The 27,396-nt window shown below is 42.0% G+C and overlaps 1 protein-coding gene across 1 annotated transcript; it reads left to right on the top strand.

Moving 5' to 3' along the window:
* The first annotated feature begins 301 nt into the window (after positions 1-301).
* On the top strand, positions 302-27,104 carry spen (spen family transcriptional repressor). The gene is made up of 15 exons (XM_018675161.2): positions 302-859; positions 3,534-3,854; positions 10,689-11,303; positions 14,108-14,265; positions 14,444-14,644; positions 14,722-14,873; positions 14,988-15,113; positions 15,291-15,404; positions 15,491-15,604; positions 15,704-15,804; positions 15,926-23,735; positions 23,901-24,245; positions 24,353-24,547; positions 24,726-24,884; positions 25,004-27,104. Exons 1-15 carry the CDS (start codon positions 777-779, stop codon positions 25,133-25,135), a joined length of 10,626 nt encoding a protein of 3,541 aa, XP_018530677.1. The 5' UTR covers positions 302-776; the 3' UTR covers positions 25,136-27,104.
* The last annotated feature ends 292 nt before the right edge of the window (positions 27,105-27,396 follow it).

The raw sequence follows: 27,396 nt of genomic DNA, 5'->3' as shown, positions 1-27,396 counted from the left end.
TGCTGGAGCCTGCACCGGCACACACCCTGTAATCATTAGTATTTAGCCAGTTATTAGTAATGACTGATATACCTCAGCAAACTGTCAGCCAAGAGGGACAATCTTGAATTCTCCTGTTATTTTTATTTAAATGTGGACCTATGGTTCATTTTGGGGTGATTATTTTGCCCTTTCCCCCACTGATAAAAAGTGAAATGCACTGTGCATTAAAATAAAACATTCAACTCTCGGAATAATTTAGTTTTCCTACATGCTAAGTGCCTCGCCCTGCCACAGCCAACATGCACTGATGGGATCCTCCTGTGAGTCAAAAAGCGTCTCGGATGTCAAAGCACCAACATTCAACCAGGGGTTTTCTCGCGCATGCGCAGCGGCGGGCGACTATCTCATCGGGGAGAAAAAAAGAAGTTCACACACAAAGCCACGCCTGCGCTGTGTGCCTCTCATTACAAGCGAAGTTGCTGCATCTTTTTAGGAAGCTACATGCTTTCTTTCGATACCCAAAGGTCGCATGGTGTCAGGGACGCGCCTAGTCACGGGAACAGTCCGGGGCGCGTTCATGAGGTGCAAGATCGCGCTTTAACAGTGAAGAGTATCAAACAGCGTGCGGGGATCCAACCTAATGGTTTACATTGGGTCACAACGACCAGTCAATGATTTGCGCCGAGTATTTTTTTCCTCGTCCGGCGTTTATTCTGCAAAGCTTTTCTATTTTGCACGGGAAGAAACTGACATAGGAAACTCATCTGTATGATCGGGGAGCAGGAGCACACAGTATGGTCCGGGAAACCAGACATTTATGGGTGGGAAATTTACCCGAAAATGTGCGAGAAGAGAAAATCATTGAGCACTTCAAGCGGTGAGTAGAAACATTAATGAGCGACGTGTGTCTCCCTGCGTGCGTCTCTCTCTCTCTCTGTGTGTGTATGTGTGTGTGTGTGTGTCTGTTTTGTAATGTAACGACGAGTGCACGGCCAGCATCTCTCTCTGTTGTGTCACATTTTAGTGAAGTCGGGATGAAGCAGGAGGTTCCCCTGTAGCAAAGTCCCATTTGGCTCTGTGCTGTCAGCTCCTCCATGAGCACCACCACTGAGCTGCTGCTGCTGCATCTGAGCTGAGGCAGAGAGGAGCAGGGCCAGCAGCAGCACGCTCCTCACACAGACAGCCAACATATGGTTTTGCCATTTTGACACGATTACTAACTTGCAGGCGAGGAGACTTTCATGTAGCGTGGCTTTACATTCCCACCAGGTAACAGTCTGACTGTAAGAGCAGCCCACCTTCCCACCTGGTGAGCGGAAACAAAACAGTTTTGTGCAGCGAACAGCCTCAGACAGTGTAAACAAACTTCAGCCTGAACCCGGGGGAGCTGCAGCTCCTGAACAGGCTCTGCATGTTCGGCAGACCGGATCAGGTCTGTGTGTTTCTGGTTCCCGGTGTTTCACTTGACTCTCGTGTGAGTTTGTCAGGTCACTGCTTCCAAACCAAACGTGTGCACAGAGCGTGGTTAATGTGCACACCGTGTACCTCATCTATCAGAGTGCACCGCGGCCGCTGCAACAGACGGGATTTTTCCTCCTAATCTAACACAAGTCAGTGAAACCTCAAAGGTGACGCGACATCACGCCGCCGTCCACGCTGCAACACTGTAGGAGGCTGTGATTGAACACGGAGCTGTGTGTTAACTGATCTGCTACATTGTCAGGCTGTAGTAGGCTCGGTCACTGCTGTTTACTCTGTGCACACTAAATGCTTCTTTGCCACATTATCAGCGCGTTGCTTCGCCACAGCTGCTGACTCGCACAACCTGATCCGATTGAAGAGACATCAGACAACACGTCGATATTTCAATTATGAGATTGGAATTGAGATGCTGTTTTTGTTTGGGCTGCAGGAGTAGAGCAGACACACACACACACACACACACACACGGGGCATTTCTGGGCTTTTAGCTCTTTGTTGTCTTCCTCAGACGGACAGAAAATGTAGATGTGTATTTCTGTGGCTCTCACGATTGTCTGCGCGCTCTCGCCCCTCTCTCTACTCGGCTGTCAAGGAAATAGCAGCCCGCCTCTCCGTCCATATGTGCTCAGAGCAGACTGCTGAAAAACATCAGTCTACCTATGTGAGCAACGCTGCGTTTTTCTCTGTGGAGGCGTCGCCATATCGGACCAAAGCAGCTGAATTACCAGCAGAAACCCTACATGTCTGTTTAACTGAGCTGTAACCGAGAGGCACAGCCCCCCCCCCCCCCAAAACATACAACACTGTAAAATCTACAATCTGATAATAATGTGTCGCTCTGCACAGTCTTATTATTGACGGTAAACTGATGCAGCGGCCAAACTATGAACATGGTCCGTGCCTGGTTCATGCAGCCCTGCAGGACGCTCAGTCCCGCTCTACCTCCGTGTACTTTTATTTACATTAGCCCGTGCTTTAATGTGCGTATGGTTATGTTTTTTTGGGGGGGAGGGTGGTGACTGACAGCATGTTATTGCGGTAGCGGAGGGGAAACGGTGTCGGCCGGTGCTTTTAGCTGCTGTCTCAGCTCCGGCGGTAACCCAGAGGTAGTCAGAGCATGCAGGTGCATGACAGCCCGATGTGTGATAGAAGTCATTGAAGATGGGGGACGGCAGAATGAGTAAGCAGTGTGAACAGCTTTTCTAAAATGGCGTCGGAGGCTGTTCAATGTTGGGAACTGGCATGCCAATAAATTTATGGGCACCCCACTGTCTCTGTCGGACAGACAAAATGCACGGCCGAGAGATTGTTAGAGGGAAATACTGAGCGTTTAAAGATGATAGCAGGCTTTGTAATCCTACACTGGGCTGTTAAATTTAGTGTAATAGGCTTCACATCAGTCAATTCAGCGAGGCATTTTGTCCTTTACAGGCTGATTAAAGAAACAATGAAATGCTTCACCTATATGTGTTAAAAGCTTCGTTGTATTTAAATCAGTTATATTTAAGTAGGGGGTGGGGATTTATATTAGGATATATTTGTAAAATTGCACCAAATGTTATTTTATTTGAGTGAAATAGACATGTACAGTTGCATAATGCATACAGTTTTTTTTTTAAAACTCACAAATCAGGAAATATCACCTCTTTGTAAAAGCTGCCCAGACCTCATGTGTGTTCTCTCCCTGAGCTCAGAGCAGAGCTGAAAGCACCTCCTCCTACAAAACAATATGCTAATACTGGAGAGTATATGCATTTATTAACATGCATTGTGCCACAGTTTCAAGTCCAGTTGCTGGGTTACTGTTGCCTTGTAAGAACGTATCACAGAGCAGAAAATCAGAGTAGCAAAGCCACCTTACCCCTCCACCCCTTCTCAGACACACACACACACACACACACACACACACACACACTCACACACTAAGCACTTTGAAAAAGGTGTCGTCATTTGACAAACTGCACGATTTTCACTAATAATTCAAACTGAATATCCTGTTTCAAAACTCATAAACACAGATGCAATTGAAAACCTGATGATCACTTTGTTTTTTCATTTGCTTTCTTTAGATATGGACGTGTGGAGAGTGTCAAGGTCCTGCCCAAGCGGGGTTCAGAGGGTGGAGTCGCAGCCTTTGTGGATTTTGTTGACATTAAAAGTGCTCAGAAGGCTCATAATGCTATCAACAAGATGGGGGACAGAGACCTGCGCACTGATTACAATGAACCAGGAACGATTCCTAGTGCCGCGAGGGGGCTGGACGATAGTCTGTCCTTAGGCTCTCGTGGCCGGGATGTATCAGGGTTCACAAGGGCGGCAGGGGGGGCCGTGTATGGGCCCCCCACGTCGCTCCACAGCAGAGATGGACGCTATGAACGCAGACTAGACGGGTAAGTGGACAAAGTTTCTCTGAAGGCAGGGGGAACCGTGGTTTCTGGTAAACACCTTACCTCCAAGCATCTTTCCACCATCTATTCATTTACTTGTTTGGGGGTTAAAGAGGAGAAAACAAGTTCATGCTCAAGAATTAAATCTCTTAGGGATCCCCTCTAAAGTCCTCAGAGCGTGGCCAGCGCTCCTGGATTCATACTGACAGGTAGACCCTGAGATAAATGAAAGCATTTTTTGTACACATGTGTATCTGATACTTAAGTGAGTAGGGGGTAGTTTAAATGGCTGTTGGGGATTATCTTTGTGAGTTTAAACATCTCTGTGAGGTGGATATATCATTTGCGGAAAACACGGGGCAAAGATTGGATATCGTAAAATATCCCAGGATTATTGGAGATTTCTGGAGAGAGAGAGAAAAAGAGAGAGAGAGAGGGAGAGAGAAAAAAAGAGAGAGTGGTCCAACGGCCATCCCTGGGATTCCCCTAATCTGGAGTTACATGCCCTGCTCGATGGATTAATGTCACCCTTTTTCCTCATATAACAAAACAACCAAGATCACACATTATATGTATCAGACACCATTGTTTGGATTAGTCTAATTTGGTTTTCAATTATGGTGCACACCTCACTGAGGTGTTCACTTCTCTCGTGGGCTGGAGTCATGTGGATAACGTACACAGGATATTTATTCCCCACTGTTGGATTAATACTGGCCACACACCAAAAGGATACTCTATCATGCTAAAGGTATGGGTTGTTTTCTTGGTACTTTATTTTTTTATTTTTGTTTTTGATTTTATTTGGGATTATGTCTGAGATCAGGGCATTTCAATTTGAGTGCTGGGAGACCTCTGCTGGTGATCCATGTCAGTAGAGACCACAATAACAAGTGAGCAAATGACTTTTTTTCTGCCTTATTTTTGTGGAGATATTTTTATTTTTTAACACCTGAGACTCACAGATCTGCCGAGGACCAAGATGGACTCTGTTTGGATCGTACAGTTCAAAGAAGAAAGCTGGAAATTGTGACTGGCAATGTTGGAGATAACCTCACCTCATGTCTGTGGATTATCTCTTGTTTCCTGAATGTGGAACTATAACTAAACCTTGGATACAATCACACACACAATCATAGGACTATGTTACAGCCATGAACTGCATTTCTCATTGACTCAGCTCAGGTTTGGACTGCAAACAGGCTCTGCTGCTTGTAAATGATAGACGACAGACATAAGCGTCCATGAGCTTCAAACTCAATGTTCTCCACCCAGGGAATGACTACAGCGCTACCATGAACAAAAACCTGGATTACCATTAAGAGACTTCTTTATTCTTAATCTGCCATGGCCGTTTTTTCCCTCCTTCTACCAAAGGAATTTGACTACTTTACTGCTGTGCACAGTTCGATCAAACTGGAACGTGCAGGACTTCACAAATGACGATGCAAGACTTTTTCCATCACTGATGTTGGGGAATCAACATTGCAGTACTTAGTGAAAACGGACTCCTGGATATCATGTATTTATATCACTGGACTCAAGTGCAACTCTTATTTTTTCCCCACGTGTTTGGATGGATATATAGACTCAAATAAACATTTTCCAGCATACAAAATGTCCTGACCTGGATCCGTACAAGACCAAGTTTGTTTTCATCATTTTAACGCAAATGGACACTCCAGCTCATCTGTGCACACAAGGACCCCTGCCCTGAAGACAAGGATTACGTTTGCTATTGTGAACAATTTTGCTTCAGTTTTTTTACCCCTCCACTCAACATTTTTGCCCATTTTTTCTGCTCACAAAGTTCTATCTCCCTAGATTGTATTTGGAATTATAGGTCAAGTTACCACTCTCTCAAAAGGTTGGTATGTCCTGCCCTGTGTATTTTAGCTGTCCTCTCTAACCCCCTAGTTTGAACCCCTGTCTCTCTCCATTTTTCCCCACTAACCGAAGTAGCTGGTACATAAACTATTGTCACTGCCTGTGTGTCTAAATGCAGAAATCTGTACCTTACCTTGTATCGTTTTCCTTTCTCTTCCTCTTACCTGACCCCACCTTCAGCTCCTATCCCCTGTCCTCCTTATGATCAATAGATCCATATTGCAGTTGTTGATGAGTGATCAAAGCAAAACACATCTTAATATGACACAAGGATTGGCCTGTGGAAACAAACCTAAAGATTCAAAGATGTTTCACATACTCATATTTGCAGTATGTGCAGTGAGAAGCGGGGGCAGCATACTCTAGAGAACATGCAAAAAGACTAACGTGCAATAATAATAATGAATGAAGAGTAAAAAAAGGATTAGAAATTAGAAAAAATATACAATTTCAAAGATTTAATAAATAAACGCAGTATGTCTTTTTCCCTGTGTCTTTCAAAAAGACACAAAAAGTGTTATCAAGCAAAATGACAAACATGAGGATTTGTTTGTAATAATTTTAGATAAAATACTCTTTGGATTGTTGGTGAGACAAATATCTCACAGGAAAAACTGCTGAAATTTCTTATTCTATACATTTTTTTGATTAATTAGAAAAGATATGTATATGCATCAGTGCATCAGTAATAAAAAAAATAATCATTAGTTCCAGCCCCAGTATCTTTTGTCCCAGCCTTGCAGTTACTGTTTTAAAATTTCCTCAGTTTTTGTGTTTTTATTGGAGGATAGTAGAAGATAAATACTGTAAAACCTGTCACAGGGAGCAGACTCAAAACCTCTTTCAGACATGAACTGTGAGAGAAACTGTGAGAGAAATTTAACACGTTTAAAATTATTTTTGTAGCATTTCACACTTTGTAAAGAGTTGACTGTAGTAAGTGGCAGCAGATATGTATATAGATAGATGTTTAACATCCATCCAAGTTTCCTGACTGAATTCACACTCAGGGTGTCACAGCTCCTCGTAGGGTTGGCCAGTAAAATGATAATTACTGTGAGATGTCAGAGATTCTTCTGGTTGTATCAGACTGTTGTAGGTGATGTTGTAAATCAGTGAGCAGGACTGACTGATGGTAGGACTGGGTTTACAAGATTTTTGCAACAAATTGATGGATTACTTTTATTTGTCAGGTATTTCATTTACTAGATTAACTAAAAACCGACCCCAGCTCCATGTCTGTGCTTTAGTCTGCAGAGACAACAGGATGCTCCACAGCTGCACAGTTAAACTGTTAGCAGAAGGATATTTAACAATAAACAGTTGATAACACTTTTGGAAATTTTTAATCAAATTGAAACACATGTTTTACTCCCACATGACTGAGCCTCCACATCAGACACCTCTTTTGCATGCTGCTGGAATGCATCCTGATAATTATGCTGTTCACGTAATCCCAAAACAGTTGATGTGCTTAGCATGCACCAGAGCAGACTAATAATCAAACACTGATGGAAATTCTGCCAAAAAAAGTCTAACTGAATTATTTTTAAGCTCCATGAATAATGTAGAAGCTGTTTTGTGTAAAGTGAAATTGAAGTGAAATTGAAAGCTATCTATTGAGCAGCGAGCCTGCGCCACCAAATTAGCATTTTCGAGAGCATCTAGGGGTCAAGGTAATCCATCAATTTCACAGCAGAAAACGTTATGCCATAGATGTTATTCATGAATCCTGCACACACATGATTAAATCAAATAAGCTAAAACAGAATCTGCCCCTGACCTGCTGTACTTTATGTATAGTGCAGTGAAATACAGACATTGTGGCCGTCTCCTAAAACAGTTTATCTCTACATACATGACAGTATGTGCATCCCATGCAGTCTCTTGTTCTTGTGCCCTACAGCAAAACAATGTGGTGTGAAGCAAGATTTCCATTTATTACCTAAAATAATGTTAGTCAGCATTATTTATGTCAAATCTCTTACACTCATATCTTATTGTTATCATAGTTTAGTGTCAAATAATTGCACAGAGACTAATCGTGCAAACTTTTCATCAAATAATATTAACTTGATGTAGACTTAAAATTTAGCCCAGTTAAAAATTATATATCTTTGCGAGGGATGAAATTAAAATGAGAGTCATTTTTAAAGGGTTTATTATTTGGTACAGGGGTTTAAGGATGAGTGCAGTCTGTTAAAATCCTATTAAAATGAGCAGTAAAATGTGAATATATGTAAAACGTTTTTTGTCAAGTGTAAAGGTCAGGTTGGACATTTTAAGGAAATCATCCTATGGATCATTCACCAGATCGTTTCTGTGGTGCAAAGGAAACGGCTTGTGTCATATATCTTCAGAGAAATTACAGCAGCCTTTTGTTAGCACCTGATGTAGCCCAGGTTAGTTTCTAAAAGCTCAGATTGAAATGCAGGCAGATCATTTCAGTAACTTCACATATTTAGATCCTCAAATCTTTGAGTAACCCCAGGACCAGACTTAAGAAAACTACTGAAAAACACTGAAATGTTTGTAGCTGTTCTTTTTTGTGAGGACCAGCTTCCCCATTGACTGGTTGACAAATTAGTACAATCCAAAGCAATGAATCGATAATCTCCAGAGGAAACACCACATTACACATCTTTCAAACTTGTAAAGCGCAAGAAAGTTGGAAAATCATAAAAATAAAAACATTAAAGAAGAGAGCCCATAAAAACATTGAGTATGTTGCTGAAGGAAGCAATTACAAACATTTGCTTGAGATTCAAAATGAAACACATTGTGCCCTCTTTTGCACTACTATTAAGAAAATACTAACCAAAAGCTGCTGCCAACTTCTCTTTAATGAGATAAACTGTTTCAGAAGTTTCTCCTTCTGCAGATTTATTTGATTTGTACATAGAGATCTTTGTTGGCACAGACAGTTTAGCGGCATGAAAGCCAGGGAGTGATCAGAATTCATTACACAGATGTAGTCAGAACATCTCTGATTGTCCAAATCAATAAAAGATCCAAAATATTTGGATTCCTTTAGTAATTATCAGCAAGGAAAATCTGTGAATCAGTTGGGGTTATTTTTCTTGAGGTTCAGACCTCTTTTCTCATACTTGATATGATTATTATCAACCTGAGAGGAAACAGAGCAGATCATACTGAAACTTAGATTACAGTCTGGACTCAAGATTTTTTTTCTTTAAACCATCTTGTCCTCATTACATAGTAGAAGGAGAATGGGTGTGTAACATATATGAGGATGGGAGAAGGAGGAGCCTGGGACCTTTGTCTCTGCCCAGACTCAAACCAAGAATGTCACAGTGAGATGATATGGACATTAGAACAGGAAACCAAAAGACGCCATGCTCATCAACCAGGTTGCATCATTTCTGGTTTGAACACTACATTACTTTTAGGATTTCCATCGAGTCAGCCTTGATTTCTATGATAATATAGACACACTCATTACTAACTCATTCTATTCATTCTTAGTTACACGTCACATAGTACAAAACACTATTCCTGTAGCAGTTTTTTATAGGATCTACAGAAACTCATAGATAAACCCATTCAGTACAACTCATATACCAGCACAGATATATACCTGCATATGTACAGATACACATTCATATTATTTTAAATAATTTTGTAGCAAATTATTCAGAAATATAAAGTTTTTAACATTTTGACAGTTGAGGGTTGCTTCCCATTACAGCCTTGAATTTTTTCATGCTGTTGTTTGAACCGGACAAAGAATAAAACACAGTCTCTCTTATTTTAATTACCAGTATAATGAGGGTTTGTAACTGTTGTTATATTAAAACATATTCTGCCCTGTGTTGGAACATCATGGCTAATTTGCTGATTATAATTTAATCTGAATTCAAACAGTGGTAATTGCTGTCCTGTCCTGCTCATTACGGGGAGTTTGGTAATATGACTGCTGTAATGACACAGCAGTCGTATTAACAAATTAAATTCTGATTGCTTTATTCAGACAGAGGGTGCTCAGGTCTGAATAGAACATCCTTTTTTGCACCATTTCTAATGTGCATCTTCATAAAAGATGCTTTGAGGAGCTTTTTTTTGTCAGGAGAACAAATGGTGTCAAATTGTGTAACATCATAAACAAAAGACTTGTCATAAGTCACCTCCAAAAACCTTCAACAAAGCCTCTCAGATGAATGATAAAATGCCTCAAAAGTGGCTTTTGTTACAGCTGCCAGATGTTACAAGACCAGAATGACTTGGCAATCTATAAAGTCATAGTCTCTCATTTAACTCCCTTTATTATAAGTTATCTTTGTGCAAGTCTGTTACATCTTAAACTTTGAAATAAGCTGCAGATTTCTGTTCTATTAAACACTGAATGCATGTTTGTTTAAAATGTCCTCTCGTTGATCTGTGTTGATTGTATTTTCGATAAAATGTGTTGCATTTTACAATAGGATATACCAACAGGTATTTCTTTGATTCCTGAATGAAAACACATCTGCACTCAAAGAAAATATGTTCAAACAAAGTCATCTTAAAATTTATGTCAGCACCTCACAGCTGATAGAAATGCATGAGAGACAGTTACTCAACAACTTTTTCATTATAGAAATAAGTGGTTGGTGTGGTGGCAGAAAGATCTGATACATTTAATCTCCAAGTCATAAACAGTTAGGCTAAGAAAACATGCAAGACCTAATGCTCAGTTGTCTCAAACACTCAATCATTTAAACCTCCCTCTAGTTCAGTTTGTAGGCTGGTAAATAATTCTCTTTTTAGATGCTTAAAATCGACCCTCCTCAAAACTCCACTTTAGTGCCCCGTCTCCCCATGTGTCCAATTAAGACAACCCTACCAGAGACACCTGATCATTTAGTTTGTCTTCTGTTTTATGCCAGCAACTTTCCTAAATATCTTTAATGTGAGTGTAATGTGCTGTTCTTCTCTCTTCCTGTTTGTTAGGACTGCTGAAAGTCGGGAGCGGGCATATGATCACAGTACTTACGGACATCATGAGCGTCCTGGTAGCAGTTTTGAGCGCCAGCGGCACTACGAAACAGACTATTATCGTGATGCAAGAGAGAGGACTCTGAGCACAGCAGGAAGCGGGTCTGGTACCTCCAGTGGAAGCGGTACAACGGTGTCGTCAGGAGTCGGTGGAACTATCGTTAGTGCTGTTGCTGGCAACACAGGAACAAGTGGTTCAGCAGGGGCCACGACGGGAGGAAGCGGAGGATCTACGTCCAGCGGGGTCGGCTTCTACCGATCCCACAGCAGGAGCCCTTGTCGCTTTGAGACACCGGAGCCTCGCTATGAGTCTCGTACCAGGGAACCCTTTACTTTGGCCAGTGTGGTTCACAGGGACCTTTACCGGGAGGACAGGGGTCGACGTGGGGAGCGGTCGTACCGCCACAGTCGCAGCCGGTCTCCGCACTCAACGCATTCGCGAAATCCATCTCCGCAGAGACTAGCAAGTCAGGCTACCCGTCCTCCACGCTCCCACAGTGGGTCAGGCTCCCGCAGTCGCTCTTCCAGTTCAGACTCAGTCAGCAGTACCAGCAGCAGCACGAGTGGCAGGTGAGTGAAGCCAATCTCACTGTCAAGACTTTTTTTTTGCTATGTGAATGACTGTTGTTTACCTCTGTGCACCCGGGTCCTGAACAGGGGCTGGACAGAGCATTTAAAGAAAAATGTTTGAATGCAGTGACAGTGAATGCTGCTTCAAATTACTGTAAAATGTATTTTTCAAAATTAAACTGGACATGTTTAAGAAGGTTAACAATGCCACCGTCCTTGCCTTTACACCATACACACTGTTAAACAGAATTCTTTAGCTTACTCTTTTGAGCTTAGTGTCTTTTTAAACATAATGAAATTTTCCTAACATGAATTCAAGGCTAAACTCATGCTGTATTTCTGCAGCTGTACACCAGCTTTGTGTGCTTTGTGTGTGCATTTAATTTCTGTCACTGGTTAGTGGGGACTCCCATTACGAACATTTTGTTGCACAACATCCGTCTATGCAGAAGCTGTGGTTTATAACATTAACCATTTCAACATATCATAACTCCTAATGCTGTGTCATTAAGTCTGTTTCTCCAGCAGATACTGTATCATTACTTTCATTCAAGGATGATTAATGGAATTGGCCTTTAATGCTTTGCAGTGATTTGAAACAAAAACAGACAAGGCTGCATATTTCAAAAGTTCACTTAAATTGTAACTGCTGCAATGACAGGCTCATGTGAACATGCCTCCATGCTCCAATCATCTTCACGCATCTGCACGTTAGAAAAACACTACAAAGATGCATAAAGACAGGGAAAATTAATTGATGTACACCCTGTTCTGGTTTTAATTAAAAGTAATCTATGGGTAAGGATGACCCCATGTATAAGGTCCATTATATAGATTTGCAGCAGCTCCATCATTTCAAATCCATTTGTTTAACACAAGTTGTAAATGTGTAAACTCTGAAGCATTGTTCAGTCTGCAAACATCCACTCTGCCCATGTCTCTGTTCAGATGACAAACCTGTGTTCACTAGGTTGACTTCTAAAGGGTCAAATTCTGGAAAAGAACCTTTGTTAAATGCAGCTGCTCCACTGACTTATGGTTTGATCTGAATGAATTTATTACCATTGTTCTTATTTAGGATTAAGTTAAGAACTGTTTGACTTCTTGCAGAATTAAAACTCGCTCTCCAGTGCACTTTGCTTGATTCACTAAATGTTTTCAACCATATCACCTTCATCAGGATGGTGTTGAGGTTATTTCTAGTTGCATGTATTCAGTCCATTGATGAGTCATGAGACCACAGATACATATACAAGTTTACAGTGTCACCAACATCTTTTTATGTACCTTGGACAAAATGAACCACTTTGTTCATTGCCAGAGAAATCTCATCCAGTATTTTCTAGTATATTTTTTTAAGTTGAGAAATAAACTGAAACACCCTGACCTTTGGTTGAATCAATTGCAGACATAACTATTAGTAATTAAGATGTTTTCCTGGCATGCTGTGAGTGTGTTTTAATTCTCGTGTTACAACCAAATGTCTGTCAACACAACAGTGGCAGCCAGTTTGTATGTGTGTGTGTGTGTGTTTTTGTACCAGTCAATCTGGTCTCAGCTCTGTTTGAAATTTGACATGCCAGTTCAGCTGTTTTTGTGCTCTCCTTGGTGTGGCTGCATTTGTTGTAATAATGTTTGTGTTGAAGTTCTTGTAAATTTATTTCTCTTCATTAGTTAATCTGGGTTATTGTTGAGTAGTAACTGTACAAGCAATTAATAAATTAATAATTAGGTAAAGATAATCAAATGTAAATGAGGTCTGCACTTTAAAAAACATAAGCATTTTTGCCCCTGGGATTCGCTCCTCTGCATTAATTCACCTCACTCGTGCAGTTGTTTATTTTCTGTTAAACTGCATCACCTTTGGAGTCCACTGCTCTGATCGACATGTAGCGACACATGTGGCTTGACAAGGTAGTGCTATGGGGGGAATTTCAGGAGACGGCTGGTATATTTTTCTCACTGCCTACCTCTCTGTATGGGTAATGGCTCCCCCCCTCCGTGAGATCCAGTTGGAACTGGAAATTTCTGGCCAGTGCTGGCTGCCTGCCCACTCCCACAGGCCAGGCTCCGTCAGCAGCACTTCCGGGAGTGTCTGAGCACAGGAGGAGAAAGTGAGAAGGAAACAAACAGCAGAGGGCCTAGAAAGCTGAGACAGGCATGGGAATGGTTTGGGAAAAAAGGTGCACGAGGCAGCCATGAATTTTCCACAGTCAAATCCATCTTTTTATACTGACAGTCAGAGGTGCTATATAAATATCAATTGGGGAGGAGAAAGGGGGAGGTTTTTTTCCTATGCAGCTGACAGAGATTGCGGTTTTAAACAGTAGAAAGACACATTCACAGTGCATTGCACAAGCTTTAATGCAAATGCATTACTCTATATATTAAATCTAAAATGTGTGCACAATATTGCCTTTTCAGTACAATAAGTAAACTTAATCCTCTGTTGTTTTCCTCTAGTTTGGCCAGAACAACCACACATTTTGTCACCTTTTTTGAGTCAGTGTTTACAGAAACCACATTTTAACTGCTGTTCTTGACTGCACATTGAAATATAGCTAGTAGCATGTATTCTCCAAACTATGAATAATTAGAGACAGAATATGTAGCACTTCCAGTGTAGCACTGTATTTTTTTCAGTTTTCTATTAATGGCTTTATTCTTAAGTATTTCATGGGTAGGCAAAGTGAACAGCCAGTGACAGTAACATAAATTAACCTCCTTTTATCTCTAAGTTCTTTAGAGGATGTTGCAAGCCTCACATTTTTTTCCTCTAAGTCCATGTTCCTCTTTTGCGACAGTGATTCCAGCAGTAGTTCAAGTGATGACTCCCCGGCACGCTCAGTGCAGTCTGCTGCTGTTCCTGCACCCTCAGCACTTCCTTTATCCTCCCTTGACAAGGATGAACCACGTAAAAGCTTTGGCATCAAGGTCCAGAATCTTCCTGTGCGCTCTACAGGTTGGTGATGGGGTGCTCCTGCAGGCACATAGAGCTCTATATGCACGAAATAGTGATGCATTGTATTCCTATATATCCCTCAAATATTGACACATATTATCACAAATAGTTCATTATTTAGTAATGATACTTTTTTCTGCACTCATACTTAATAAAATATTTGATATATTTACTACAGATACAAGCCTGAAGGATGGTTTGTTCCATGAATTTAAGAAACATGGAAAGGTCACATCTGTACAAATCCACGGAGCTTCAGAGGAACGCTACGGACTTGTGTTTTTCCGCCAGCAAGAGGACCAAGAGAAAGCACTGGGCGCATCAAAGGGGAAGCTTTTTTTTGGCATGCAAATTGACGTCACAGCTTGGAATGGCCCTGGTAAGTTTTGCTGTTAAAAAGTAAAAACACAATGATTATCAAAATGCACAAAGTTACAATAGGAACTTATTTTTCAGAGACAGAAAGTGAGAACGAATTTCGGCCCTTGGATGAAAGGATAGATGAATTTCATCCAAAAGCAACACGGACATTATTCATTGGAAACCTGGAGAAGACCACCACTTACCATGACCTGCTGAATATCTTTCAACGCTTTGGAGAAATAGTGGTAGGTTAATGTTGTAAGTGGTTGAGAATCAGGCTATATGCAGTGGTTACCATCCTCCACAGTTTGAGGTTCCCATTTTTACTGTTAACATTTCTGTTTTCATTATCTCCAAAGGATATTGACATTAAGAAGGTGAATGGAGCCCCACAGTATGCCTTTCTACAATACTGCGACATTGCCAGTGTCTGCAAGGCCATAAAGAAGATGGATGGCGAGTACCTTGGTAACAACAGACTAAAGGTGAGAATATTCATGTTAATTTAGTTTTAAATCTTGTCTTCACACTGCTACCACATTCTTGTCCTCCACAATCATACTTTGTTATTTATGAGCACAATTTATATGAACTGTTGAATTCTTTGAGCTGTTTAATAAATAAAATACTTGCAACCTGACACTTCATCCTTCCTTTTTCAGCTGGGCTTTGGAAAGAGTATGCCCACGACGTGTGTTTGGTTGGATGGATTAGCGTCAAATACAACTGAGCAGTTTCTTACTCGTCATTTCTGCCGCTATGGACATGTTGTCAAGGTAAGTCTGTTTATTTTTCTCCCCCCATAGTTGCTTATTGTTTACTTCTGGCACTTTGTGACTCTGTTTTCCTCTGTCTTCCGCAGGTTGTATTTGACAGAATGAAAGGAATGGCTCTTATCCTGTATAACAACATTGAATATGCACAAGCTGCTGTCAAAGATACAAAGGGGTGGAAGATAGGTGGCAGTAAAATCAAGGCAAGTAAGATTCAGCTTTACTCTAAAATGGTAATATATTGTGCTCTCAATGTCTGACAGGCTGTAAAAAGTGCAACTTAAAATTCTCTTGTTTTTTAGGTGGACTTTGCCAATCAAGAAAGTCAGATGGCTTTCTATCGCTCAATGCAGGCATCTGGCCAGGATATTCGAGACTTCTACGACATTCTCTCTGAAAGAAGGTTTGTGTAGATTGCTGAAGGAATGATACTAATTTCACCTAAGTTCTGTCTTAATGTTAAAACTGAAATTATTGAGTGTGATGAAATTATAGCTTGTTCCTTTGGGTTTATTTCTTGGCAGGGATGATCGACGAACTCAATATGAATTTCAAGCAGAAAGACAATATTATGAAAATGTGCGAACGACAGGAACATATACTGAAGATCCACGTCGTAAATACCCTGCGAGAAGTCGGGAGTTCTACACTGAATGGGACCCATATCAGGGAGATTACTACGATCCACAATACTTTGAAGATCCCCGGGAGTATCGGGAATACAGAGCTGACCCGTATGAGCAGGACATTCGCAAATATAGTTATTTGCAACGGGAACGTGAAAGAGAGAGGGAGCGCTTTGAAACAGATCGTGGACGTGATCATGGGAGGAGGACCATTGAGCGAAGCCAAAGCCCATCTCACATTGCCACTCGTCGTCCTGCTAGCCCCACTGCATCCCCTTCACTCTCTGAGAGGATACCAAGTGATTCAGACCGCCGCATTTGTTGTCGATCTTCTGATAGAAGTGGTAGCTGCAGCTCAATCTCACCACCGAGATTTGAAAAACTTGAAAAAGCACGCTCTGAAAGGTATAATAAAACTGACAAACTTGAGAAGGATCGACTTTTTGAAGTTGAAAGAGGGAATCTGGTTGAAAAAGAGAAGCGGGCTGGATGTAAGGATCGAGGGGACAAGGACAAAAGTGAAAAACAGAGGCTTAAGAAGCTCAAAGTTGCATCACCTATTATCCAACCATGTGAAATGGAACCTGAGCTTGAGAGAGATGTTAGCCCTGAGTCTGTTCTTCGAAGTAAAAACAGTAAAATTCCAAAGGAAAACTCAAGCAAAGGACGTTTAGACCTTCTGCCTTGTGTTGTGCAGTTAACCCGTGTTAAAGAAAAAGAAGGAAAATTGATTGGTCATGCTGTCCAAGAAAAACAGATGCAGAGGGGTGGGAGTGACAGTCCTAGATTGGCATCACCCTCAGCTGACCAGAGGAGTCCACCGTTCCGATCAGAACCATTGAAAGGTGATATCCCTAAGCATGGAAAGGTGCCCAGAGACAAAAATGTGCACAGTTTAGTGGAGATTATTGACAAGGATGCTAAAGTCAAATCCAAAAAACACGGAAAATCTGAAATGGGATTTGACAGCAGTATTTCTGTGGATATTGATCGATTAGCTGCAAGGAAAAGGCGCTTTGAAGACTCTGGGAAAACTGATCGACAAAAGAGAACTAGTGAGGAGGACCTTGGTAGACCTGGACTTCATAAACTCTGGAACAGTGCTAAGGAGACAGATTTGGATAAGAACCTTTTGATAAAAGGGATGCATAAAAAGGAGCACCACAAGGACAAATGTGTCCGGACGGTCTCAGTAAACAGTCCTAAAGATGGTAGAGACTGTGAAAGCAACTCTGTAGGCCTTTCTCTGGAGCGGCAGTCTCAGCTAGGGGAGCTGCCTGAAGATTCTACAGATCAATTAGATCCTACTTACCTTAAAATGGATTTAGAGAGCTCAAAAAGTGAAAACAGTTCCAGTCTCACAAAGATGTCAGATGATGGCAGTCTAGATTTGGATGAATTAAAAGAACAACAGAAACAGGTTTTGTTAGAAAATGAACAAGGGAGAGGAAAGTGCAGAGACTCCGATGACGGAGATGAACACTTTGTGCACGTTGACCAGACTAATATTGGTACAAAACAAATTGAACAGAGTCGATGGCTTCGACCCAAGCTCTGCGATCCTGATAAGTTAGTCAAGTTTGAAAACCCACCAAGTAATGAAACTCGGGACTTTGAAAAGGATTATGTCGTACATGATGTTGGAAAACCAATTCAGGATATGGCCAGTGATGAGTTTTCTTCCTCTAAACGAAAGAAACTGGAGAATTTTGACTTTGAACTAGTCACTGCAAAAAGTGAGCGTAATTTTGCAACCTCACAAAAGTTGAATGAGGTCATTTATCAAAGTATGACATCATCAATATCAACTGGTCACTTTTCTGCCAATGAGGAAGATGAAGCTGCCCCGATTTCTGTGGCAGTTATTAACAAAGAAAGAAAATCATCTCCGGCAGATGATAAATTTTCACACACAGAGTCAATAAAAAGCAGTTTGAGCTTGACAGCCAGACATTTTCAGTCTTCTGACACTGACCTCCCTAAACTTAAGACAACCTTGCTTGGATGTGATGAGGAGCTAATGCAACGCTGGGAGAGAAGGATCAAGTCTGATTCACTAAGAATGGAAATGACTTTCCCAAGTGATATTGCAAAACGTGAAAGTATTTGCAAACGCCTTGGCCAGGATTTAGAACCTGGTGAAGTGCAGTCTGATTCAGATGATGATGTAGAAAATAAACACATCTCTCCCAAGCCCAATAGTTCCTTGTCTTATATCCTCAGGGAACGTGACGAGAGGATGACAGACCTTAAACTTTCAGGATCCTTGGAAAAGAATAAGTTTTATTCTTTTGCGTTAGATAAAACTATAACTCCTGATACAAAAGCACTCCTTGAAAGAGCCAAGACGCTGTATTCCTCCAGGGAAGATAATTGGTCCTTTCTTCCCTCACGCTTTCCAACCTCCCACAGTTGCTCAGATAAGGACAAGGTAGAGCTAGCGCCTCGACCTATTCCTTCTTGGTATATGAAGAAGAAGAAGATTCGTACTGACTCTGAGGAAAAGCTGCACAATAAAAAGGAGGAGCTTAAGCCACAGGACCAAGAACGCCAGGAACTGTTTGCCTCTCGCTTCCTGCATAGCTCAATCTTTGAACAGGATTCCCGGCGTTTGCAGCATCTTGAACGTAAAGACCAAGATTTAGAGCCTGGAATTGGTAGGCCCTTTGGTAAACCAGGTGTTACTGAGTCACAGCCTGAATCTGGGGGAAGTGATATCCCACAAGAGCCCATAGTGCTTTTCCACAGTCGTTTTTTGGAGCTTCAACAACAAAAGGACAAGGACCATACCCCACCTGATACAGAGAATGATTTGATAGTGACCGAGATCAAAAGAGATGAAGTGCAGAATTGTGATAACGTGCTGTCTGATAAGGAATCTGAGCCAGTACTGAAGGTTGGTGACAAATCAGTCAGCCCCCCACTAACTTTGTCCGTGTCGCCATCTGTTCCTTCCCCTAAAGAAATGTCACCAGAAAAGAAAGAAGTTGAAACTCCATCCTCAGACCAGCCTGTGTCAATTGTCAAAGAAGAAAAAGTTGAACCAGTTCTTGAGTCATCTCCACCTCATTCTCTTCCTACGGAAAACTTCAAACCACTTGCTCCTAAGCTAACCATAACCCCTCCACTTGCGCTTTCCGAACCGGAAAATGAAATGGAAACAAAAGTAGAGTTAAATGAACCCAAAATCAAAAGTGGTGATAGTTTGACAGTGGAACACATTCCTTTTGTGGAGGACAAGCCTCCCACTCCTGGTGGTTGCCTAGGTGGGTTTGAAAGAGAGACAGCAGAATTTCCCTATACAGACTATCCAAAAATTGAAGAAAAATCTGAAATTGATACAGAACCTAAAATGGAAAATCAGGAAACAATTGAGGAATCTCAGAAGACTGAGACAGATAGTGAGGCATGTATGCCAGAACTAGAGGCTGAAATAAAACCATTACCAAACCGCAGGCAGCCCAAGAGTAAAAGGTCAAAACCATTATCAGTATTGCGTACCTCACAGCCTTCCCAAAATGTTGCCACTGAGAAACCTGCAATACGAAAGAGTGAACGGATTGACAGAGAGAAACTCAAAAGGGCCTCATCTCCTCGAGCAGAAGCACCAAAAGCATCATTTGAGTGTAAAACAACATCCAAGTCACCAATTCATGCATCAGATTCTGAACAAACCATTGAGTCAAGTTTGATCCATGGGAGAACACGTCGCAGGAATGTAAGGTCTGTCTATGCCAAGCCACTTGAAGACGACCAAGCTGGCAAAGAGGTGGTTGAGTCATCACGCTCCATGCGCAAACGTGGTGCTGATAAAGAACCAATACAGCAAGATGTGCAAATTCCATCTACCAATGCTAGGCGAGGACGTCCACCTAAGAGAGGTGTCAAACGAGGTGAGGATGCCTCACCAGTGAAAGGGGAACAGCAGAAAATGATTGAAGATGACACAGAGGTCAAAGAGACCCCAAGTACTGTGGAGGTTGTGAAAGCCTCTGAGGGATGGCGTTCACCCCGCACCCAGAAAGTACAAACTCACCTAAGTTCATCTCCTGCAGTTAACAAGAAAGGAGGTAGAATAGACAAACAGTCTGGTGGCCCTACAGTGTTAGCTGATCTGGCAAGTCATGATGAGTTAGAACTTAAGCCTAAGGCTGATTCAGACCTGTTAATGAAGTTACCAGAAAGGACAGAAAATGCAAGCCCACTGGTACATGGAAAGGAAAAAGATTTAAAAGATTCTTGTGGAAAGAAACCTACTGATGGTGAAAAGACAGACACCAGCTCCTCTGAGAGAAGACAGCCTGAAAAGAGTGTTAAAATGAAAACACCAAGGTTGAAAAGAAATACCAAGCAGGTCACTGAAGACAAATCGCACAGCTTAAAAAATCTTGAGATTCGTGTAAGTGTTGATGACGTAAAAGGTTTACTTCGTTCAGAGGATGATGAGCCTGAGTCATTTGAAGCTTCTGCTATCACAAAAACCAAGACAGTAGCACAAGAAAATGAGGAAACAAAGGTGATAGGCTTACCAAAAGAATCAAAAGAGCTTGGTGTACAGGAAAAGGAAGACACTCTATCAGAACCTGAAGTTCCTGCTGATCCAGCTGCTGCCCTTTTGGCACGGCAGATGGAGCTAGAGCAGGCAGTTGAAAATATTGCCAAACTTACAGTTGAGCAACCCCCTCGGCCATATAAGGAACCACCTTCAGTACAACCTACCATATTGCCTCCTGTCATAGTGGAGCCACAAATTGAGGTTGAGGAGGAAAAGCGTGCTAATCCTGCAAGTGAAACTGAACTTGCAGCTGCTATTGATTCAATTACAGCTGAAGAAACATGTGCAGATGCAGATGGATTCACAGCTCCTCCTACTTACACTGCACTTATTCCTACCCCTGAATCTTTGATATCCCCCTCCTCCAATGAAATTATGGAACCTGAAACACACATGGTGATCAACAATATTCTTGCAGCAGACTCGGATGATGGTCCTTTAACACCCAGCCCAAAGGGGCCAATGACAGAGGCTAAGGCAGCTGAAGATCCCCCTCTACTTGAAACACCCAAGAAAACAGGCAAAGTTAGAGCAAAAACCCCGAAGAAATCAAGAAGTCGTAAATGTGCAGCTAACAAGAAAGGGGATCCTGCTGAGGACGTTTCACAACCAGAAACCTCTCCAGTAAAGTTACCTGAGTCAATCCCAGAGGACCCAGAAACCATCAATTCTAAAGCAGTTACTGTTACAGCAGGGGTAACTGCAGCAGCTTCTGTGGTCACTGCTGTTGCAACTTGTAGGCGTGATGTTACAAGTGCTATAACTGTAGACACGCCTAAAGAGGCAGAACAGCCTGAGGTTGAACAGCCTGTACCCAAAGAATCTGCCTTTCATTCAGGCACAGGCAACATCTCCAGCTGTAAAAAGCATCCCCAAGCAGCAGAGCAATCTACTCCTACTCTTACCCCTGCTCCTGCTCGCCCTCAGACTGTATCCCAGTTCAGTGTACCCCTGCTGCGGTCAGCCAAAATGCCTCTTTCGCCTGATTGGCCTCAAAGATCTGAAGAAAGCAGAATATATGTTGCATCCTCATGTCACGTCACAGTGGTAACTCCCTCTGTATCAACTGCAATTGGAACCCCTTCGACAAATCCCCCAATGCCCCCTGACACCAAGGCTTCAGATATTGACCCTAGTTCGAGTACCTTAAGAAAAATTCTAATGGAACCCAAATATGTGTCTGCATCAAACAGCAATTCCATACCCACCACCATAGTTACATCTGCACTGTCAGATCCTTCACGGATGTCAGAGATTGAAAATCGCTCTGATACGCTGGGTTCAAGACAGTTGCATCCTGAAGAGAGACCACCTTTCCCCATCCAGCCCATACACCACAAACCTTCTCCACTGACAGAATCCCAGCAGAACTGTGGAGAGAAGACCCAACATACAATTATTTCTCCTGCTACCTCAGTAATAAGTCGAATTCCAATGCCTTATGATACAGAGGAAACTCCACGAATTTCCCTAAGCAACAGAAGTGTTGGCTTATCTATTCCCAAGCAAAAATTTAGATCAAACTCCAATGAGAATAATCGCTACCACAGCATAGATATAGTAGAAGATGGGACTAGAGGGCGCTCAGTTGTTGAGACCACTCCCTACAGTACAGGCTCTGGTTTGGGCCTAAGGGTCAATACATCAGAAGGTGTTGTTGTTCTGAGTTATTCGGGTCAAAAAACTGAGGGTTCTCACAGGATGAGAGCCAAAATTAGTCAGATCCCCCAAGCCAGTGCTGGTGATATAGAGTTTCAGCAATCTGTGTCTAAATCTCAGATAAAGCAGGAGCCACTCATAACATCATCCCAGTCACCTACCCCAAAAGTAGCCCCAGCTCATACAACTTATGGACACACAGGGGTCCTCTTGACTGGCCAGTCCTATAATTCTCAACCTGTTATTTCCAGTACCAAGCAGGAGAGTCTAGGGAGTGACAAATCTGAAGCTCCATATCACACATCATCCCAGGGTGGTGTTGTAAAGATGTTCCATCAGCCAGTTAGTTCTCCTCAAGTCTTGATGTACAACCAAGCTGTGATACAGCAGCAGCATGGCAAGAGAGGACTGGGGACAGAATCAAAGAAGATGGACATTGGCAAAACTGTTCAGCAGTCTAACCTCAGCCCAGTCATGAGTCCACACCACCCATCGTTATCTGGAACCCGCATGAGCCCCAGCCCCGGCATCCCAACTGATCGGTCAGCTCTCCACCTCAAGCAAGAACCCCAGTCTCCACGAACAGCTGTTCACTCCCCTTCACCCTTTGTGAAAGCGGGGCCTCCGAGTGGTTCCCCTATTGGAACATCTGTTGTTCTAGGTCATGGGATGCCACCAATGTCTACATATCATTCTAGTATGCATCACCCACACTCAGAACAGTCCTCTGTCATAATTCAGCCTCACAGTGTCACCCAGTCAATGGCTCACGAAGCCAGGATGAACACCCCACCAATATCTGGGAACTATGGAAGGCGAGGTGACTCCTTATCTTCTCCCCACCCAGGGCCTCAGCAGCGCTCAAATACACCGCAGCCAAATGTCATCCGAGATATGGTACTGCAGTCTCACTCAAGTCCCCAGGGGTCAGTCTCAGGTGGTGGCAGCAGCAATGTAACTGAAGAAGACCCCAGACACTTTAACCAAGCCCTTAGTAGACCATCAGTGCCCCAGCTTCAGTCGGACGTAATGTTGATTCACAGTGATCACAGAGGGCTCCATCCAAGCATACGCATGGACCAGTACAGAGACATGCACCAGCGCATCCTCATGCACCAGCAACTGGGAGAGCAGGCCGTTGTAGAAACAAGACAGTCACGCACCTCAGATCCTGGGACAACGTCTTCAAGCAACATTTCTGGGCCTTCAAAGAGTGCTATAGTGGGGAAGGGCATTGAACTTTCTGCAAAAGAATCCCTCAAACCATTAGAAGGAAAGCTGATACATCCACCCTCCAATGAAAGTAGAATCCGGGGAGTCCATGCATCTAGTCCTGTCATGGTGTCCCCTCACCCTCATGGGGTTCAGCTGATGCATCCAGGAGGTGTGGGCTCCTTTCCAGTATATCGGGACATGCGGGGCTTCCCATCTCAGTTTCCAGGACATCCTTCATCGGGACACAGCCTGGCCAACCAAGGCATTGCATCTTCACAGGTCATTTGATATGCTTTTATTACCTGTGCTTTTGTGCAAATATTCTAACATTTTTGTAGTATGTACAATTGCATTTTGAAGTTATAGATCATACTCATATTATTCATACAAAATATGTGTAGCTCTGTTAATTTGGTTTATTTATTGGTGTATTTTTTAAATCAGGTCCCTTTGGAGCCTGACCTGGGTCACAGGGGTAAAATGTCTCAGTCACATGGGGGAGGAAGTGATTCCAAGCCTGAGAGTTCCCATCTTCGTCATGCTACCTCTACTGACCTCTCACACATTTCCCGAATACCAGGGGATACAGTCTCACCCTCATACCAGTCTCCCATGACGTCCCCCATGAGTCTTACTCACAAGCCAGATCTGTCTCTGCAGAAAGGCCCCCCAGCCTTCCTGCCAGCACCTCCGCCAGCAGTACCCACATCAAGTTCACTGCAGCCACGGCCTGATGCTAAGCTGGAACATACAGGACACCGTTCCATTGACATGGTGCAGCTTTTGACGGTAGGAAGACAGATGGACCAGCACTGTCGTCATGCATGGGATATATTTTCAAGACAATACCGGAGAGCAAAATAAGTTTCCAACCTGTTTGTGTTTTCTTTGTACAGAAATATCCTATTGTATGGCAAGGTCTGTTGGCACTGAAGAATGACCAGGCTGCTGTCCAGTTGCACTTTGTTTCTGGCAACACCATCCTCGCCCAGCGTTCTCTGCCACCCCCAGAGGGAGGTTCTCTTCTCCGTATCGTCCAGAGAATGAGGCTTGAGGCTTCCCAGTTGGACAGTGTGGCACGCAGAATGACTGTGAGTGTTTTGCTCTTTATTACCCTTGAGCAGCAGGTTTTAAAATTAAATGTTAATATATTAAATGAGACTAATTAATATGAAGACTTGATTGAGAATGTAAAATAATGCATTTATCTTTGATCTAGATGTATGTTTTACGTTTACATTTATAATCAAGACTTATTATTTACCACAGGTGGAGAGTGACTACTGTTTGCTCCTGGCTCTACCCTGTGGTCGAGACCAAGAAGATGTCCTTGGTCAAACACAAGCCTTGAAAAGTGGCTTCATCACCTACCTGCAAGCCAAACAGGCAGCTGGAATCATCAATGTGCCCAACCCTGGCTCTAATCAGGTCTGTTTGCATTTACACTTTTCCTCTTTTAGTTCAACCTGTGTTTCATAATGAAATTCTGTACTATGAGGAGCTTGTTCTCTCTCTCATCATATTATTTTTCATCTCTGGATTCACAGCCAGCTTATGTGGTGCAGATTTTCCCACCGTGTGAATTCTCGGAGAGCCACCTTTCACGCCTGGCACCAGACCTTCTCAACAGCATCTCCAGCATTTCCCCTCACCTCATGATTGTCATTGCCTCTGTTTAATTACCTCCATTTTTTTCCTGAACAAAGCCAACACCAGCCCTTTTGGACTCGTCCAGTTTTGTAAACTGGAATTGCCTCATATTTTTATGAGTTTAACTTTTTTAACAATCTAATTTAGCATGCACTCACCTTTTTCTCCTTTACTTCACCGAGTCCTTAAGTCACTCAATGACATTGAATTCCAAAAACTATACCTTTATGGAGAGGATATGAAGGGTCAAACTGGGATTTTTGATGATCATTTCTGATTACTCATTTCATTTTTGCCATTTTTGGAGGTGTTGTGCATAGCCTTTTCTAATTCATAGTATTCATAAAGCTATGGATTGAGACCTTCCTATGGGATATTTTTTACCTTCATAAAAATGATTGTGTTTTTTTTTTTTTTTTTTTTTTTTTTTTAAAAGACAAATGATGTGAGAAGTCATTGCACTATGTCAAGGAAAAAATTGTGAACTTTGTACAGATTTGAGTATAATATGATACATGTTATGGAATTACTCTCATGATCAGCCATGCTTGCGCAAGATAAAAGAAAAATCATTGCCCGGAAAATGATCAAGAATCATTTCAGCCTGATCAGTCATACTGCTTTTGCTCCTTCTGCATCAGGCAACTTCTACTTCATTTCCGGACTCAACTCTCCATCCCGAAGTGTTCCCTACCCCAGGAACTCATGAGGGGACGATTAGAGTTGTACAGTTTACACTCAATGCCTCAACAGGGGACTATATAAAGAATATTTAATTTGTTTATTTTTGTTTGCATCTTCTTTAAGCCTAAGGGTATTGTGGACAATTGTGAAACTGTAAATATTATAAATATTTAAAGACTGAAGCAATGTGGAGAGACCAAGTGAATTATTTTACAAGACAGATCATCAAATCTCAATGTTTTCTTTCCTCCTCTCTGTCTTTCTTTCTTTCTTCCTTTCTTTCTTTCTCTCTCTCTTTCTTTTCTTTGGGCAAGGGCATGAAGGGGAACGGTGTTAAGGATCTGTACAGGATCCAGGAGTGATATTCACAAAAAATATTTTTTAAATTGATTCAGTGCCAAAATGTCTTTTGCTAACGCTCAACACATAATGTATCTAAAACAAAATTTGATCAGAACCTATTTTCATATGTGACTTTGTATTTTGCCACTCGGAGGGCAGACTTGATTCCTTTTTTTGGGTATTGTTCATCAGTCCAACTCTGTTACTACAGTGCTTTTACATTTTGGAACTGTATCCTCGTTTTGAAGGAACCATTGTATTGTATTTTAGGGGTTGCCTTTGCGTTTGTAATCCTGTTTTCCTTATCCGTGATGTGGTCCTCTACTGCCCCCTGCTGTCTGGAAATCATTCACACATTAAGGACTGCATCCTGAGGTCATTTAAGCCGTGACTTCATGACAGATTTGCTATAGCATGCTTTATTTTCAAATCTTAAAGGGTAAAGTAAAATCATAAAGGCAAAGAATGTGACTTGAACTTGACATCATGCCGCTAATGGATGTGTTGATCATCTGTCTCCATCCCTTCCCTTAACTGTCTCCTTGAGCCAAGCTGTAAATACTAATGTCCTTAACCTGTGCTCTTGTGTATTTTTTCCCCTTTATAATTGTCTTTCTTCAGGGTCGTTATTTTTGTTTTGTGCAACAAAACAAAGCAGTCTGAAAGAGACAGGAGATGAGGCGCGTGAAACCGATGCTGAAAGTAAAACCATGCTTGTCAGTTTTGTGGTGTAAATATTTCTATGACTGCAAGCTGAATACTCTCATGGTTATGTTGAAGGCACTTATAATTTTTGATAAACAAATGAGAAGAAAATACAAAAAACAAACTTAAAACGGTGATTAATATGAAACTGTCTTTTGATCAATCTTCATTTTGAGTGTATTTTGCTGTTCCTCCATGAGGACATTTTAAACTGTAAAATAAATTGTTGTTTAACTTCTGAAGATCATTAAATGGTCAGTCACTCTGGTTTTGTGTTTTTTTTCCTTTAGCGTCTGAAGTTATGTTGATGGAGAAAGATTTGTCTGGGATCTTGAGGGTGGGTTCAAAAAAGACTTCCTGCAGTTTACAGCCTGACAGCTACAGTCTCTGTTCACTATCTGAAAACATCTCATGCTTCTGAAACGTGCTGCAACACTTTCCGAGAGTTACGACAATTAAAATGGTGAAAATACCTGAGACATCCCTCCTGGTTTTGCTTGGTTTTGCTTCAATTGAGTTAGCCTTGGTTCCAGTTTCACAAAGTTTATATTAGCACATA

This window comes from Lates calcarifer, linkage group LG6 (genome assembly GCF_001640805.2).
Source record: "Lates calcarifer isolate ASB-BC8 linkage group LG6, TLL_Latcal_v3, whole genome shotgun sequence".
In the NCBI taxonomy this organism is placed as follows: domain Eukaryota; kingdom Metazoa; phylum Chordata; class Actinopteri; family Centropomidae; genus Lates; species Lates calcarifer.
Note: the sequence above shows the minus strand (reverse complement) of the source record. Positions and strands in the feature narration are given on the sequence as shown.